General features: G+C 55.5%; 1 protein-coding gene across 1 annotated transcript in view; it reads right to left on the minus strand.

Annotated features, from left to right (window-relative positions):
* Nucleotides 1-17,025, minus strand: part of LGR6 (leucine rich repeat containing G protein-coupled receptor 6) — a 67,473-nt gene that overhangs the window by 3,043 nt on the left and 47,405 nt on the right. The window contains exons 6-16 of the mRNA XM_042887150.1: nt 13,352-13,423; nt 6,574-6,642; nt 6,111-6,182; nt 5,246-5,317; nt 4,429-4,497; nt 3,475-3,546; nt 2,555-2,620; nt 2,218-2,289; nt 2,038-2,109; nt 1,601-1,726; nt 875-1,035 (exon numbers count right to left, since the gene is read on the minus strand). Coding sequence (XP_042743084.1) covers nt 875-1,035; nt 1,601-1,726; nt 2,038-2,109; nt 2,218-2,289; nt 2,555-2,620; nt 3,475-3,546; nt 4,429-4,497; nt 5,246-5,317; nt 6,111-6,182; nt 6,574-6,642; nt 13,352-13,423 — 923 coding nt within the window. The remainder of the gene's footprint in view (nt 1-874; nt 1,036-1,600; nt 1,727-2,037; nt 2,110-2,217; nt 2,290-2,554; nt 2,621-3,474; nt 3,547-4,428; nt 4,498-5,245; nt 5,318-6,110; nt 6,183-6,573; nt 6,643-13,351; nt 13,424-17,025) is intronic.

Here is a 17,025-nt window from a genome sequence, read left to right on the forward strand (position 1 = left end):
GCGGGAGGGGTTGGGTAAATTGGTGTTTCGTCACAGGATCCTCAGGGTCATCAAAGAGCCCCAGCACCAGGCAGGAGCAGCATGGGGGCAGGGCAGATGGCAGCAAAATGGACACAGACTCAGGCGGTGCAGATGGCCTCGGTGTTTATGTGAGTCTATAAACAAGCACAGCCTCCCGGCTGCGTCCTGAAACACGATTTCCACTCTCGAGCAGTTACAGAAGAGGGAGAGGAGCTCACGCTTTTCTTTGTGTCGTTCTGAGGTTCCTTCGCAATGGGGTCACACAGGGCTGTGCTTTGTGCTCCCCTCTGATGGCCACGTGCAGCAGGATCCGTGGGGTTGATGCAGAAGTACATCTTGAGGAACAGAAAAAATCAACCGCAGAGCAGGAAGTGCTGTTCAGCTTCACCTGTGAGCCCTGCGTGGGTTTGTGCCCCCCGCGCTCTTCCTTCTCTTTCCACCTCCCATGAGAGGTGCCCACATAGTCCACACTCCTCTCAGCTCGTTGTCTCCATCTCAGGGTCCACCCTCTGTGTGTCCCAGTGATAACAGCAAACATCCTTCCAGAGGCTCTGCGCTGCCCAACGCGTCCAAGCCCGCATCCCACCTTGCTGCCAGCAGAGTGAAATGAGCCACGTCTGTGCCTCCGAGAGCGCTGGATCTTTCTCTTAGAATGTGAATGAAGGTTTAGAAGTGCCTGATGCACTTTTTCTCCCACGCACTGACATCACTCACAGCTCATTCACCAGAGCTGGAGGAGGATCCCCCTGCCTGCTCCGAGGCCGCTGGCAGCGTCCGACCTGCAAGCCCAGGCTGACACCCAAACTGCCAGCATGACGGTGCTGCAGAGCATCGTCCCACTCAGCCTACTTACAGTGGTTGTCTGCGTGACCTGGGAAGAGCTCCAGGGCCCTCCTGTGGGGATCTTCATCCTCAGGGCTCGCGCCTCCTGCTTCCCACTGGTTGGATGCTCTGAAGAACCCACTGCAGCTTCCATAGGCGCAGCACTGGTAGGCGTAAGGTACCTCGAGGACTCTGCAGAGGGGGAAAAGGGAACTTGAATGTGACTCTGGCTCCCTATTGCTACACACTTTGTGCTGAATTTTCATGCATCAGAAGCCAATCCGTCATCCAGTGGTCACACTGCAGTGCAACTTTGGTTCCCTGAAAGGGACTCCGCGTGGGACAGAGTGCAGGCCCACATCACCCCACAGTGATGGGCTCCCTCAGTGCCCATCGCTGAGGGGTTTCTGCCTGAAATGCAGTGCTGCAGTGGGGCTGGATGCTGCCTGGGCTCAGGATCCAGAACCCAACCCAGAGGCAGGAGTGGGGTGAGTGGAGGAATGCCCCAGAGGAGCCCTGAGCTGCTCCACACTTCCCAGCTGTGTGTGTGGGTTTGCCCTGGGAGCACAGCGCTGCTTTCCCATGGAAGCCTATAAAACATGAGGTGTGCTGGCAGCAGATGGAGCATCCTCAATCTGTTGGCCTGGAAAGCAGGGGATAAACCAGGAAAGGGGGAGGCTGACTGATAGAAGCAAGTAGAGACTGCGCAGAGAGCAGGAAGGAAAAGAGCGCATGGGGCCTGGGGTGCAGGCAGTACCTTAATTTGGGAAAGCTGTCCTCGGCAAAGGGCTCAGAGAGTGCAGGGTTGCCCTGCAGCTTCAGGTGGGTCAAGCTGCCCAATCCACCCAGCGGCAGCACTGCCAGCCGGTTGTCTGACAGATCCCTGTGGGAGGAAAGCAGAGAGCTGGAGTGCACCCGGGAGCTGTGCCAGCCGCCTCATGCTTTCTGCCTGAAATACAGTGCTGCAGTGGGGCTGGGTGCTGCCTGGGCTCAGGATCCAGAGCTGATGGATGGGGGCTGCTGCCCATGGGGGCAGTGATGGGTTAATGTGTGTGCCGGGAGCTCTGTGTGACTTTTGGCACCAATAGGAAGCACTGCGATTCGGTCTGCTGCCGCCAGCACCATGCAGGCACCGCCTGCCAGGCAGCACGGGGCGCTTCATCCCACTGCAGAACGAACATCAGTGCCACTTACAGCTTGGTGAGCGAGCGCAGTGTCACGAAGGCGTCGGGGTGAATGAAGTGGATGTCATTCCAGCTCAGGTCTCTGCAAGGGAAGGATACTGAGATGGGAGCAGAACCGGAGAGCGAGCGGAGGGAAGGAAGGGCAGCCTGACCAGCAGCGCGGGGCGGCCGTCCCCACTGCACAGCTTACATGGAGCGCAGGGCTGTCAGCTGCACAAAGGTGTCCGCTCTGATTTCGTGGATTCTGTTGTGCTGGAGACCCCTGGAAAAGCAGAAACTGGTCTGAGGAACAGCTGAAGGCAGCTGCACGCCTCACCGCAGCAGGCTGGCGCAGGGAAGTCATGCGAGTCTGGGAAACTTCTTTTATTTCAGGGGGCAAAAATGCACGGGGAAGGCGCCCTTATCCCACATTTACACCTCTGCATTCCCAGCAGTGAGCGCAGTGCTCAGCCCCCCCAGCACCAGGAGCTCAGTGCTGGGCTGCTCTGCCGCCAACGTCACCCCCCTGCCCTGAGCTCTGTACTCACAGCTCCTCCAGCCGCTGGCACCGGTGGAAGCTGGGCAGGTCTTCGATCTTGTTGTGTGACAGCTCTCTGTGGGGGAGAGACCAGCACAGGACGTTAGGGAGAGAAGAAATGAAGGGCGAGTGCCTCTCTTCGGAGGCGGGTGTCCAACCCTGATAGCGGTGCAATTAATGTCAGTAAATGAATGGGGAAAGAGGAACAAGGAGTGAGGTGGGCTGTCCTCATAAAAGCTGGCTCACAAGGAGGGGCAGGCATTGACAACATGAAGGTTTACAGCCTGATAACTTGCAAACATAGACCAGCACATGGGGTGCTGCAGCCCTGAGTGTCCCAAAGGCAGTGGGGACATTTTGGTGGCATCGAGTTGGCTCAGATGTCTTAAGCTGAGAGATCTTCCCTGCAGGGACAGCTGGAGCCAAAACACTGTAATCTGCTAAGTTACAAATGCTGTTCTTTTATTTTTGTGTTTTTCTCATTTCCAACTTCTGTGATCCAGAGTTCACTCTTGTTGCTTTCCTGGAAGAGTCTTGTTTTCATTTCCAGCTCGTGTGTGTAAAGACTGATGAGAGGCAAACCTTCTTCTTGCCCTCAGGCTGCAAACTTGTATAAATCTGGCTCATGACTCACTTCTGAAGATGTCACTGACTGCAGACAAGGTTGGGGACCTCGGGAACAGAGGGGCGTGCTCCTGAGCTGGCGCAGTGGGTGCCAGGTTAAAGACAAACCACGCTCTCCCTCTCAGCATCACTCCAAGCCTTGCTGAGCTGATAGGGCACGCAGAGGAGGTGTGTTCACAACAGGTACAGAACCATGAGGTGGTGTTCCACAGCCAGACCCCTCCCTGAGCCAGGCAAGAGGAAAGCCTGGGTTCTGACGGTGCTTTTCTGAAGAGCAGACAGGACGGAGAAATGCACATTACTCACAGGACGCGCAGGTTGGGCAGCTGCTGGCACACGGCTCTGGGGAGGAGGCGGATGCCTGCGTGGGTCAGCGTCCTGGGGGGAAAGGAGAGGGAAGAGGTGCTGTCAGTGGGACCAGTGCAAGGGCTCTGCTACCTGCAAGGCCAGCTACCGAACCCAGGAAGAGGCAGGAGAGACAACATATGTGAGACACTGAGATACCCAGAAAGAACCAAAAACTGCCTTGGAAACGGTCACTGCTGCTGGGCCTGCTAAAGGTGAATGCAAGAAACTCGGACGCTGCTGGGTACTGAACTCAGTGGCATCCTCGGCCGTGTTGGGGCAGCTGGCTGCACACCCTGCTGTCCCAGTTCCCCACCACCCAGACTGGTGATCTCTCCAGAGCCACCACTGCCTCAGAATCCCATGTATGGGCAGTGGGGTGCCCCGATCCCGGCAGCAAGGCGCAGCCAGGGCTGGAAAGGCACTCACTGTGCCCCCATTGCAGCACTGCTTGCAGACCGTGCCCCACAGAGACCCACGGGGCTGCAGACATTGCGTCCTGCTGCTGCCTGATTCCCTGGGCATGCAGCCCCCAGCCCCGATGCGGCAAACACAGCAGAGGTTCCCATCACACTGCACTGCACGGCGCTGGTCCTGGGGCGGGCAGACAGGCACTGATCCCAACAGACCGCAGCCAAAGGCTCATTCCTTCACAGATGCAGAAGGAAAAGAAGAAAATAATCCAAAAAAAAAACAAAAGAAAACAACCCCAAAAGATCAGAGCATGCTCAACAGTACCGAGAGAGCAACTCACGGAGAAGAAAGCCGCTTTCAGGAGCCACAGGGATGAAACGAAGCAGAGAGGTTTGTGCCCAGGAGGGGCAGAGCTGCACAGCACTGTGAGAGTTGTCCTGGACCGCCTTGAAGAGGGCAGAGCACAAATAGTGGGGTAAAAGGGAGAGATTTGCCACTCACAAAACTTCTAGGCTGGTGGTGCCTTTTAGGTCTGGGAATTCTCTGATGTCCGTTGCACCGTTGAGAGACCTGCAGGGAAAGAGGCAGAACTGAGCAGGTCAGGAGCAGCTGCCTGAGGGCCCAGGCTGCTCCTCACCCCAAACGTGGTGATGGGAGGCCCAGACCCAGAGGTGCTGCTGCCATCTGTGTGCCACTGCTGCTGGGCAGCGGGCAGACGTCTCCCATGGCACCGATGCACTGCGCTGGGGATGAGTGTTGCTCTGCAGAGAGGCTTGGCAAGCTCAGACCTCCTCCAACCACTGACATTCTTGGCAGGATTTCTACCCAAATTGCGTTATTAAAAACAATAATAATTTCCATTGGGAATGCGAGAAGGGCATCCCAGCCACACCTCCCAGGCCTGGGCATTTGTTGCAGAAGGACGCACGAGCATCCAAGGAGGGATGTTTTCAGCCTGTGTGTTCCTGCAGTGACAGGCTGGCTGTGCCTTGTGAGGAGCAGTTCTGAGGTCACCTCTGCCCCGATCTCCAGCGCTGTGCTGCAGCAGGGCTGCTGACGGTGGATGTGGAGCTGCTGCTGTGGTGCCCGGCACGCAGTGGTGGCCCTGAGCACCATGGGGTGATTAGCACCACGCAAAGCAAGCGCTGTCACCTCTGGCTGCTCAGCTGAGTTATTTGGGGCAGTGCAGAAGAATGGACCATGGCCTCCTGTTGGCATGAGGCCTCTGGGAAGCAGGACATGGAGAAGACACGGAGGGGTCCTGCTCGTGAGGCTCAGGCCTTGGCTGTGTATCTGAGGACCTGCCTGGGGAACTTACAGAGTGTGTAGCTTTGGCAAGTACTGGAAGGCAGACTGTCCAACAAACTGGATGGGGTTGTCATAAAAATGGCTGCAAAGGAAACGGGCAGCTGGTTAGATCTTGCTGTGCATGCAGAAGGCACAGTTACAGGTGAGAGCCCTGGGCAGCAAGCTGCAAGCTGAGCAGAGGCGCTGGCTGCCCCTTGAGGAACCCCTGCTTCCCAGGCTCTCCCAGCAGCCTCTCTGGGCTGAACATTGGTTAAACTGAGGTCTCCAATCCTGCTGCTCTAGAAGGATCCTTTAGTATTCTGCTGAACCAGGCAGGCTGCAAAGAGGCAAAGCTCTCCAGCGATCCTTCCATGGTGCAACACCTTGCATGTGACCACAGCTCCGATCTTACAAAAACCCACAGCATCTCTCCTGCCTGTCACACTCAACGGAGAGAAGCAAGGACATGAGTGTGCTGTGTGTCCCTCCCCACATCACGCTGTGGGGAAGACAGGGGGAGGCTGCTTTATTTTGACTGGGGCAGGGGCTGTTTTCACCCAGCTGACTGCTCTGCGGGTATTTCTAAACATGAGGCAGATGTCACCCAGGGCTTAGGAAATCCCCTCGCACACAGCGTGGCCTCGCATTTCCCATTCCTTCATCACCGTCAGCCTTGCTGGCTGCAGCAGAGTTCAGCTGTGGGTAAAGGAGAACCCATGGCAGAGAACTGGAGGCGTAGCTGGGAAGGAGATAATTTCAGCTCCCATTAACCTCCATACAACAAATGTCAAATTGCGGTCATGCTGACAACTGTCAGAAATCCCAACCAAAGATGTGAGGAAATGCCTCTTCCCGGGGGATGTAAAGATTTAGGAAACACCGTTTCATTTTCTTACATTGTTTGGAGAAGGGGATTCCCAACAAATGCGTTCTCTGGGATGGCTTTGATGTTGTTGTTATGAAAACCGCTGTTGGGAGAAAGAAACATCTTGATATTAACGCATGAGAAGGGCTTGGAGGCGCCTGCTTTCCTCAACACATCTGGAGGCAGAGGGCCGTTAGAAGATGCACATAAAATAGGGGGTGAAGGCTCAGTGCTGCCTGCAGCATCAGCTCAGCAAGTGGACAAAGTCTTTTCTCAGGACTGAGGAGCCCTGCCAGCTGCCCAATCTTGGCTCTTCTACCTTTGTGGGTGTCAACTCGGGTGATTGCGAGGGGATGAAGTGCTGTGTTTGTAGTGGGGAGAGAGAAAAGAAGGGCTCGAGCTGAGCGCCCTCCCCAGTGCAAGCATGGGCAGTGTTTGGTAGGTCACTTTCCAACAGAGAACCCTTCTGAAAAAGAATAAATAGGAAATCTCACAGCTCCTGCAGTCGGCCCAGCGTCCGAATGGCCCCTGGGAATTCCAGCAGCTCGTTGTAATTGAGATCCCTGAAAGACGGAGAGGAGAGCAGTCATCAGTGTTGATGGAGGAACTCAGTGGGGTGCATCTGTGCCTTTGAGGGATGGAAACTTGGTCGCTAAGCACGGCAGAAAGGCTTTTCCTACCGTGCCCATCCAGCCACTGCCTGCACACCAGCTCTCCCACATTCCTGCTGCAGGAACGTTCCCTATGAGGAGCACTGTCGGGGGAGGGCCAGTCCAACCCACAGCTGCTGCCATCTGCATTCCTTCCCCACCAGCCTCTTGGTGCCCAGAGCTGGGCCACGCTGCTGCTTTGTGTCCCCAGCGCCCAATTCCCCTTTCCCAGAGTCTCTCCCCCAGGCACTGGGGCTGGGAGCCATTTATCTTGCCTTTCCAGGCCACAAAAGGATGTTACGAAGAACAAGAAACATGAGAACAGCTTCAGCTCAGCCCGTGGAAGGGCTCTCCTTAATTGTAGAGGGGAGCAGAGACCTGCAGAGCAGGGACAGCTTCCTTGGTGCTTCTCATAGGGGTGCTGGAGCTCCCAGCTGCTGGGACGAGCTGGGGACCCTATGAGGAATGTGCTCTGAGAAGGTCCAGGTCTTCTTCTGATGGCTGATGGCAATGTGAACCTCACACTGAAACCATGAGCCAAAGGTGGAAGTGATGTGGAAGAAGGGTGGACAGTTCTGGAGGTTAAGTTTAATTTGCAGTACAATAAATACAATAGGATATGTTTAATACAGGTGGTCATAATGACAAGTGCAGTTTATTACCCTTGGCAGCCAGGAGTCCTAAGGGCAGCTCCAGCCAGCATGGGCCCCTCTGGCTCCTTCTGGACAGCCCAGACCCCGAGGGCTGAAAACTCTGACTGCTTCCTCCCTGCATGAAACTCACTGAGTTTTAAGAGGGAGATACTCTGCAACATGAGGGTAATTACGGGCTCCTGGATATTACTGTATAATTACACTTAATGGGCCTTGAAGTAATTACCACGTAACCTGGATTGTGGTTTACAGAACAGAAATAACCACCCATTCACACAGCAATGAGTTGCTGCCCGATTTCCTTGTAATCCTCACCCCCTGGGCCCAGGCACAGCAATTCCATTCTGACCTCCTTCCCCCCCTTCTCCTCTGCCCTCCTCCCTGCACCGCGGTCACGCTGTGTCCCTGCTTTGGCTTTGCCTGCTGGGCGCTGCCATGGTGAATCTCCAGCGATACCCGACGTGCCTGAAGGCCGCCAGGTGGGAAGTATTGCCCAACAGAGACAGAACTCACATCACCTGTGATTCATGAACAGAGGAGGTGTTGGATCTGCACCCAATGCTATTGACTGGGGTAATTCGGCGCTGTAAGATTTGCGCCCATTCTTTCTCTAGAAATGCACTTCCTTTCCAGGCCGGGTCTCTTCCAGGCAGGCTGCTCTTTCATCAGCAGATGAACATTCTGTTTGTACCTCGATGTGTGTGCAAGTACGCACAGGACCCGTCCTTCCTGAGTTGAGCACACACCTCTCCCAGCCTGGCAGCATCCCCGCGCCTCCCCCGCCGCGCTCGGCGCACACAAAGAGCGCTGTGTTCAGCAGATCCCTCTGGGGAAGAAAAGCCACCGCCGGCTCCTGGCATGCGTTGGGCTTGTTGGGAAGTGGAAGTGCACCCAGGTGTAGTCACGCTGCTGCAGCTTGGCCGCCAGCAACGCCGCTGTGCCCAGGAGGAGAGGCGATGCGCCCACGCTTGCTGCTGTGGTGCTTCCTGGTTTCTGGCGTAGCGAGGTTCCCTCCCGGGAAATAAACCCATCTGTCCTCATCACCGCCTCCCTGAGCGCTGCCCCAGCTCTGGGTGCAGCCTTGCCTCCAGCACTGCCCTGTGCCAAACGTGGGGAGCCCGTCTGCCTGGGTGCTGGGTGAGATGGGCACTGTGGTGCTCCCTGGCCCTCAGCCCTTCCCAGCAGAGGGGCAGCTCTTCCCAAGCCCCAAACCCAGGGCAGCACCCGAGGGCGGCTTCTCCATCTCTTCCTTTTCCTTCCCGGAGCTCCAGCCTGGCCCTGGTTCAGGCGGTGGCCCAGAAGTGGTCCCCAGCCATCGCGTTGGGCAGCGGTGGTGGCAGTGAGGAGCTCCACAGGAATCAGATATTTCTGCTCATTTAGGGAAGTTCAGCCCTCGGTTCCTTCTGCAGACGTGTGAGCCTCTCTCTGCGGGTGGGAGGACATGGAAAATGGATGTGCTGCAGGAAACTCTTTCAATTGTCCGCTCCCCCTCCATGCCTTCTCTGAGCTGCTTTGCAATGCTTTGCTGGTGCCAACACTTTGCTGATCCCAACGTTTCTCTCGTCCTGGTGCTCCGCTGTTACCAACCCACTATCAGCTTCTTCCCCCAGCATCCAGCTTCGGGACGATGGCTGCAGAAGGCCCGACCTGCCGCCAGGTGACACTGTCCCCAGTGACTGCAGTGGCCCACGGGCAGAGGTGGCCACGGGGCAGCATAGGGGCGCAGGGGGCTCTCAGGGCTGCAGGGTGGTGCATCTGGGACAGCAGACCCAACGCCAGCATTGCTGGATTGGAGAACACCAACACCCCACGGACATCTTCACCCCAAAACAATAGGAGAACTTCATAAAACCTCAAGTGGGAAGAGAAGAAGCGCCAAATGGCACAAGGAAGGGAGCTTTGCCCACCATCGAAGGCCTTTGGAAGCAAAGTCACGCAGCCCACAAGTCTACAGAAACCAACTGGGAAAGAACTGCTTTCCTCAGCTGTGCTCCACGTTACAATGAAAACCTCTTAGAGGGCTCAGCCTCAGCACAGCGCAGAGGCTGACTTCACACTGCTGTTATTTGTAGTGAGCCTGCAGCTCTGCATGAGGAAAATCTTAACCAGCCTTGTCTATGCAGAAATGAAAGCAAATTGACATCAAAGGCGCAGCTATTCTGGGCTGTAAGTGCTGGGCTGATTTGGAGCCGACAGCACACAGCACTATTAATACCTCCAACAGGGCCAGAAAGAGAGAAGGAGGGGAAAGAGTCTCCGGTCAATTTTCTGCCTGTTAGGGGCTGTTAGTGGTTCCACGCAAGAAGACAGACAAGAAAAAACCCCAATTATGCAGTACTATAAATTCTTGCATAAGCCACAAAACACCGCAAATTTGCAGCTAATAAACCTGAAGATGCACACAATTAGGAGCAGGAGGCAGCACAGCGCTGGCTGTTTGTGTCCCAAAGCGGGGCTGCATCCCCTGCTGTCCTGCACTGCCAGCTCCCCAGAAATCACCACTGCTGCAATGGGAGAGATTTCACTGGGGCTCAGGAGCTGTGCTGAGCCCAGCCGACCCGCTGCGTTCCTCCATGGCTCTGAACCGGGCTGCTGACCAAAACGCAACGCTGCCAGGAGCAGCCAGTGGTGCCACGCTTCTCTCGTGTCACAGCAGCACAAACCCAGATGGAGACTTCAGAGAGGAGGGAGCTGCCCTATGCTGGGATTCATCCACGGGAGCAAACGTGGCCCACAGATGCCCGTTTTAGCAGATAACAAGGAGCACCCAGGATGTGGTGGCAGGGCTGTGGGTGGTGCTGGTACCCATTTCTTCCAAAAGAGCAGTGAGCTCCAACAGGGCTGTGTGCTGACAGCCTGGCCTGGACGCACCGAACCTCTCACACCGTGCTGCACATCCGTGGGGCTCACAGAGCGCGGGGGGGACCCGTCTGTCTGTCCACACTGCATGTCTGCAGCTGCCGTCCTGGAGCTCTGTTCTCCATTAAAAAACGCAGCAGTGCCCGGAATGCGTCTCTTCCAAGCAGCGTTGCTGTCTGCTCTCTAACCGAGGAAGGTACTGAATTAAATGTGTTTTCAATTCCGTGTGATTTATTTAACAAGGTCGAAACAAGGCTTTGAGAGCGGGATCTCCTGGGGGGTCCCGGGAGCGCAGCGCTGCCACGCACGAACCATTGAGGAGAGACAAAGGAGCGCAGCGCCGAGCGGGGGAAACCGGGGCGGTGGGACACAAACGATAACGGCGAGGCTGAAGGGTCGGGGAGGAGGAGGAGGAGAGCGGCCGCGCTTTGCCACGCGGGGGGAGCGGTGGGGCGGGGAGAACCGCCGGGTACAGCGGGGTGCTGCTGACCGGCAGGAAGGACAGGGGGACCCCCAGCCTCCCCCCCCCGGGCACAAACCTGCGCCCCCCGCGGCACGTTGGTGTTGGAAGAGAGGAAGGGGGCGGGGAGCAGAGCTCTGGGTACTGGGGGCGATTTCTTCTCTGCGGTGATGCATTGGCACGGGCTGCACAACGAGGGGACGGGTCACTGTCCCGGGGGGGTCCAGAACAGCAGAAGGGGATGAGCCTTACAGCACAGCCATAAGCTGGCGAAACGCAGTGACCTGGGCTGGCTCCGCTCACTGCTTGTTTTTTTCCTTATAATCTCCCCAAACGTTGTGTGTCTGCGCAGGGACACAACCAGGTGAAGCTCAGAGCCCTGTGGGAAGGTGTGGGTTCAGAGCCTGAGCTCAGCACTGAGGCACCGCGGGCTCCCGTGCTCAGGAGAGGAGCAGCAGGCTGGGAGCAGGCAGCCCACAGGGGCCTCCCAGGCAGCACTGAGTGCTTCTGGACTTTGCCCGGGTGGAAAAGTCACCTTCCATGCGATGACTGAAGCAGGTGATGCACTTTGCAGCCCTGTTCTCGGACCAGAGGCAGAACCACACCGCTCTGAGCTGTGGTCCCTATTCCCAAAACCCATTTCTCCATCCCCTGCCTCCTCAGGCAGCCAGCAGAGCATCCGCAGGGGGGGGACATGTTGGCAAAGCCAAATCCCATCAGAAGAGCAAGGCAGAGTGTTTTCCAGAACAACACTTTTGCCCTAAAAGGGTTAAACAGCCCTCATACGAACTGTGGTGGAGATATTTCCCATTTCCTTCCTTCTGCCTTCAGCTCCTCAGGTGTGTGTTGTATCAGTGCTTGCTTTTCTCCTTCCACAGAAAACGCAGCTCTCAGAGGCGGCTCCAGCTCTGCTCTCCATTCACAGCCTCAGCTAATTACCCAGATAATGGGCAGTGTGCTGTGAAAGCTGTGGTCGGGGCTTTTCGTGTGAGGCAAGGTTGGGCAGATTGACCGCCCGCAGCAGAGGTTTGGGATCCGGCCCTCCTGGGAGATGGTTTTAATTTATTAGCGCTATTAAAAAAAAAAAAAAAATCAAAAGCTTTTTAAATGAATGAAGATTTGCTCCTTCCAAGTGGTTTGCATGGCGAAGGGGGAGCTGGCAGGGATGGGGATGAGGAGATCTTCTCCAGCCTTGGAGATTCTATGATTCTGCGACGCTGTGTCATCTGCAGGTGAAAAGAGGCCGTGGTCACCCAGTTCAGGCAGCTGGCAGAACGGTCCGTCCATGGTGGGCTTTCCCCCACAGCCCTGCCAGGTGCTGCTTCTCCAAGAGCTTCGCCAGAATTTGCTAAAATAGACACTTTCCTGTCCAGCCGAATATGAAGAGAAACATTTCCCTTCGGTTTCTGCATCTAAAGCTGTGCGGGCTCTTCTGCACTCCCCCCAAAATGATTCTTTCCACTCAAGCTCTACAGCTCTTCAACCATTGTGCCTGGATTATAATCAGCACTTGGCCACAAGCGCTCATTTTAGGAAGCCCGGAGATGTTTCTGTCTTCACCAGCTTTTCCCCTCCTGCAGCCTTCCAGGAGGTGACGCCCACAGGGTAAGCGAGAGCACAGCGCTGCCAGCACCAGCCAAGAAAACGTGCTAAGTGCTGTCAACAGAATGTAATCATAACCTGAATTAAAGGGTACGTGCAGGAGGCTGCAGCAGTCCCCACACGCACGGGAGCTGCGGCGCTGGCAGCTCTGCTGGTGCAGCCACCACGCACAGACAGTTCTGCTGCGGGGTGAATGGGTGCTGAACCCACGGAGGGACGAGAGGCTCCTCAGAGAGCTCTGCTCGGTGCGAGGCTGGGAATCGGAGCTCGGGGGTAAGAGCCATCCTTCTCTTTTCCTAAGGCGCTCCATCAGCACCGTGGATCAGGAGGAGCTCACCCACAGCCCTGCCTCGCAGCTGCAGGCGGCTGGAGCAGGATGGGAGCACTCACAAGCCCAGGTTGGGGCCACGAGAGCCAGAGTGGAGCAATCCTCGAGCAGAGCCCCGTTCCCAAAGGGCAAACCCCTCCTGCTCAGCAGGGACAGGAGCCGCAGGGTAGGGGCAGTGGCTGCCATCAGCGCCGTGGCTGCAGGGTCAGGCTGTCCTGGCGCAGACTGCTCCATTGCTGCGTGTTTCCTGGCTTTAGCTCTGGGTGCTGCCAGGTGACGCGAGAGCCTCTCAGAAAGAGATGCTGTACAGATCCCCACGAACACAGCCAGCCCTGTGCTGAATCCAACCCCTCATTTTGGCAGCGTCTGCTGTTCTGAAGGCTTTGGGACTGCGTGTGAGTGGTGAGGAGTGGGGACACACGGAGCCAGCGCTGCACCGAGGGCAGATTTGTTTCCTCAGAGCCCCCACCCTCCTGCAGAGCCCTCTGCAGCAGTAGGGGCAGAAATGCAGGTCTGTCCTGCCCCGTTCTTGGCAAAGAGGAAACGCGCAGCAGGAGCTGACACAGAGACATCAACCCCTTCCTGGGGGCAGCGCTGCAGGCAGCCCAGGCCCTATTGGAAGGTGGGGGAGCTCAGAGGGGCCCACGGCCACACGCTGCTCCCCGGCACGGGGCAGGGCAGAGCACACCGGGGAGGAACAGAGGGGAAAAGGCGACTCACAGCGTCTCCAGGTTGTGCAGCCCATCAAAGCCTTTCGCCCCCAGGCGCTGGATGCGGTTGTTGTGGAGGTGCCTGCGGACAGAACAGAGGTGTTCACTGCAGATCAGAGATGAACTTTTCCTGCCAACCTGAGCCAGGGCCCAGCCTGCAAGCCGAGCGTGGGCTGTGCGGGGATGGTGAGGGTGCTGTAAGGTGCTCCCCCCTCTCATGGGACACACGCTGGGTGCAGCAGTGCTCATGGAGCAGCTCCTACTCTCCCTGGAAGTCCAGGTGTTCCCTGAGACCTTAAATTTGGGTGAAAATGCTTAAATTGAACCCTTAAGAAATACTCTACAAATGACCCTGCAGAGCTAACATTGGACCCGACCCTACCAGAGCTGTGTGGCTTCATGGGCACTGGGTGCTACCAAGAGCAGAGCTATACTCAGACTCCTCAGAGAATTAACAGCAGCAAGAAAGCTCTGAGCTCCAAATAATCCTGTTATTCACAGTTTATTATTGTTCCTTAAAAAAAAAGAAAAAGAAAGAAAGAAAAAAAAAGAAAATCCTTCCAGTCCTGGATTAGGTCCTGACTGCAATGAAAGTTACAGAATCATAGAACCGCAGAATTGCTCAGATTGGAAAAGACCCTAAGGATCATCAAACATGAGACAACTCTGCTGCCCAGCCTGCGCTTCAGCCAGCCCACCTCAAGCACACTGGGGAGGTCCTTCCCTGCATGCAGAAGCGCCCGCCGCAGAGGTGAGATCCTCCAGGGCAGGACACTCCTGTTGATCTCCATCAGGGTCGGCTTCCCCACCAGTTCAGGTTCTCCTTTAACACACAGCCCCCTGTGGTTCATCTGCTGCTGCCTTGGGGTCCCCCTCCCACACCCGGAGCTGCACCAGCCTTAGTCCAGCACCTCCTTCCAAGAGCCCGCAGGAGGCTGCACACTGGCAGGTGAATCAATGACTTTTTTCATTATTTGCTGCTTGATCTCAATCTGTCTCAGCTTGAAAAATCTCTCGCTCCACCTGGCTTCAAGTGGGAACCGTTTGGCTGAGCGCACACAGCTCCCACTGCCAAATTCTTGGGGTAAAACAGGAGGGAGCTGGGAGGCTCGAGGGCAGCGTGGCTCAGAAAGCAGCCCAAGATGGATGTGAGCTGTGGGGATGTGCAAACATTTCAAAGGAAGGGAACAGGAAGGGAGAGAAGTGTGATGAAATGCGTTTGCTCCTCTGGGGCTGAATCCTGCAGGAGGAATTCTCTTTGTCACAAGAAAAGAAGTTCAGGTCCAAATGGTTTCCTCTGTCAAACTTTATGAGCTCGCCGCAGATCGTGCTGTTCTCACTTCATCTGGCAATTCCAGCGCAGGACGCTGCCAGTTGTTTGGGTCCCTCTGAACACTGGATGTGGCAGTTGGCAAATGGGGCTTCTGGATCTGGAGCCCCTCACCCTCAGCACAGGAACCCACAGCTCAGCTGTGAGGAGGGAGGAAATGCTGAGCGCTGGGGAAGAAGCGAGAGCCGTGGGGCTGCGCTGGGGCGGCACAAAGAGCCCGACTGCCTGGGCTGGGGCATGAGAGCAGCTCGGTCTGACTGCTGCTATCCGCCAGGCCAGGAGAGAGAACAGAAAAACCATCACCTGCTGTGTTCATATTTGGCTCTAAGGGGCTTTGCTTGGAGGCAGAGTAATGGAAGTCATCCGAAGGGTGCTTTTGTTGGTGAGAAAATTAAGAGCAATCGAAAAAGGGAGTTATAAGAAAAATTGTCGTCCAAGCTGAAGTCTGGAGTCATTATCCAACCACATGGCAATAATAGAAACAAGCCAGTCTGAATGCAATATAAACTGGAAAGGTAAACACTTGAAAAGACATTCTTTTCTTCCATCCTGCCCTTTTTTTCCCTCCAATGGTAAACACATTTTAACAAGTGGAATTGCAACATCTCTAATGTTTGTCAATTTGAGCTCAGCCCACACAGCGTTATATTCTGCCCCGTAAATTACAGCTGGTGTGATGGCAGATAGGGATGTTTGGTTCTGGGCTGTAAACAACCATCTCACGACGCACAAACACGAGCAGTCTGTGAACCTCACAGAATCACAGAACTGTAGGGGTTGGAAGGGACCTCCAGAGATCATCGAGTCCAGCCCCCCAGCCTCTCCTGTTGGAGATGGGATTCACTCTGTCCTTAGCAAAGCCAGCAAGCACTGAGGTCTGTACGTCTCCATGTGCAGCACAGGACAGGGCTGGTTGTGGACAACCCCCCATGGAAGTGGCTTTGCTCAGGAAGGAGGAAGGCAGTCATTGCTTTCTGTTGGGTCGCATATCCACTGGTTGAGTTTTCCAGCATCTCCACGGCTCCTCTGCTGTGTCTGCAGAGCCCAGATTGCCATCATCCCCGGGATGGGACGCAGGGCCTCGTCCTGCTTGGTCCCTTGGTTGGTGAGACGAGAAGCACTCCAAGAAAAGTAGCTGATGTGCTTCAGGAAGGTGATTCCTGCATCAACAACAGGGCATGGAAGGGATGCTCCACCTGGGCAGTGCAGTGGTGAAAGCAGCTCCAGAAGGTTCTGTGTATTTCTGGTACCCACACTGTGAAATGGATGGTGATAATTTGGAATGGGCACAGGGAAGAGCAACGGGGATCCAAGGGATGGAAAGAACCAGGATGGAGAGTTAGGGAACTCAGTCTGCTCTGCTTATTAAAAATAAGCTCAGGGTAGTGAGCACAGCAGAATGTATAGGATCCCTCCTGGTCAGAAAATGGGTACTGAAATAGTTCTGTGATTTAGCAGAGAAAAGAATAATAAGGCATCTGAAGTCGAAGCCAAAGGAAATTCGAATGGGAAACGTGAGCTTTTTCTTTCTGTTTCTGCTAACACAGGGATGATTAACCCTGGAACAAACTACAAAGAGAAGTGGTGGATTCTCCATTGCTTTCATTCCTAATGACTTCATTTTTTCATCTTCAGAAAGAAAAAAAGGACCAATGCAAACATTCTCCATCAGTCATTCGCACTGTGGGACTTCGAACAAGGTTGAATCTGACTCGATGTGAGCTTTCCCACTGGGTCAGCTATTGCCACGATGAATCCCTCACTCCGTTGAGGCAAATCTGTCCTTTGTCTCTGTTCATCCACAGCTACGGATGAATAGAGACATCTAAATCATAAATGGTGCAAATTCCCATTGATTATTGCCAGTGGTGCAGGACAAGCATTAGACTTGTTGGGCAGAGAATGAAGCTTGATCAGAAGTGACGCTGTCAGCATTGGAGCACCATTCATTTCTCCCTCAAGCGCTGAAGAAGGAAACTCACTTTTCCCAAGGCAGCAAACTCAGTCCTCATGAGAACAGGCGCTTTTGCAAATTGAAAGGGTCCCGTGAACGAGGCCCGGCTGCTCAGGCAGTGTTCTTGGTAACGAATTGCTCACGCCAGCCCTGCCCAGCACACCGTTCGCCATCACCGTGCGCTCAGCCCTCAGCAGAGGAACACGTGTGTGCATCGTTTGCATCCCAGTAGGGAAAACCTCCCTGCAAACCCCGCTGCGCCCCTCAGCCAACGCCTGGGAGCTGTGCTCAGCTCGGTGGGTGAGCGGGGCGGGGAAACGCCGCCAGATGAACGGAGGCACAAGAAGGACGCGGGGTTACTTTGCACTGCTGCCAACGGGGGGCTGCATGGCGGCGTGGG

This window comes from Lagopus leucura, unplaced genomic scaffold, assembly GCF_019238085.1.
Source record: "Lagopus leucura isolate 7727_CA_CO unplaced genomic scaffold, USGS_WTPT01 Super-Scaffold_100073, whole genome shotgun sequence".
In the NCBI taxonomy this organism is placed as follows: domain Eukaryota; kingdom Metazoa; phylum Chordata; class Aves; order Galliformes; family Phasianidae; genus Lagopus; species Lagopus leucura.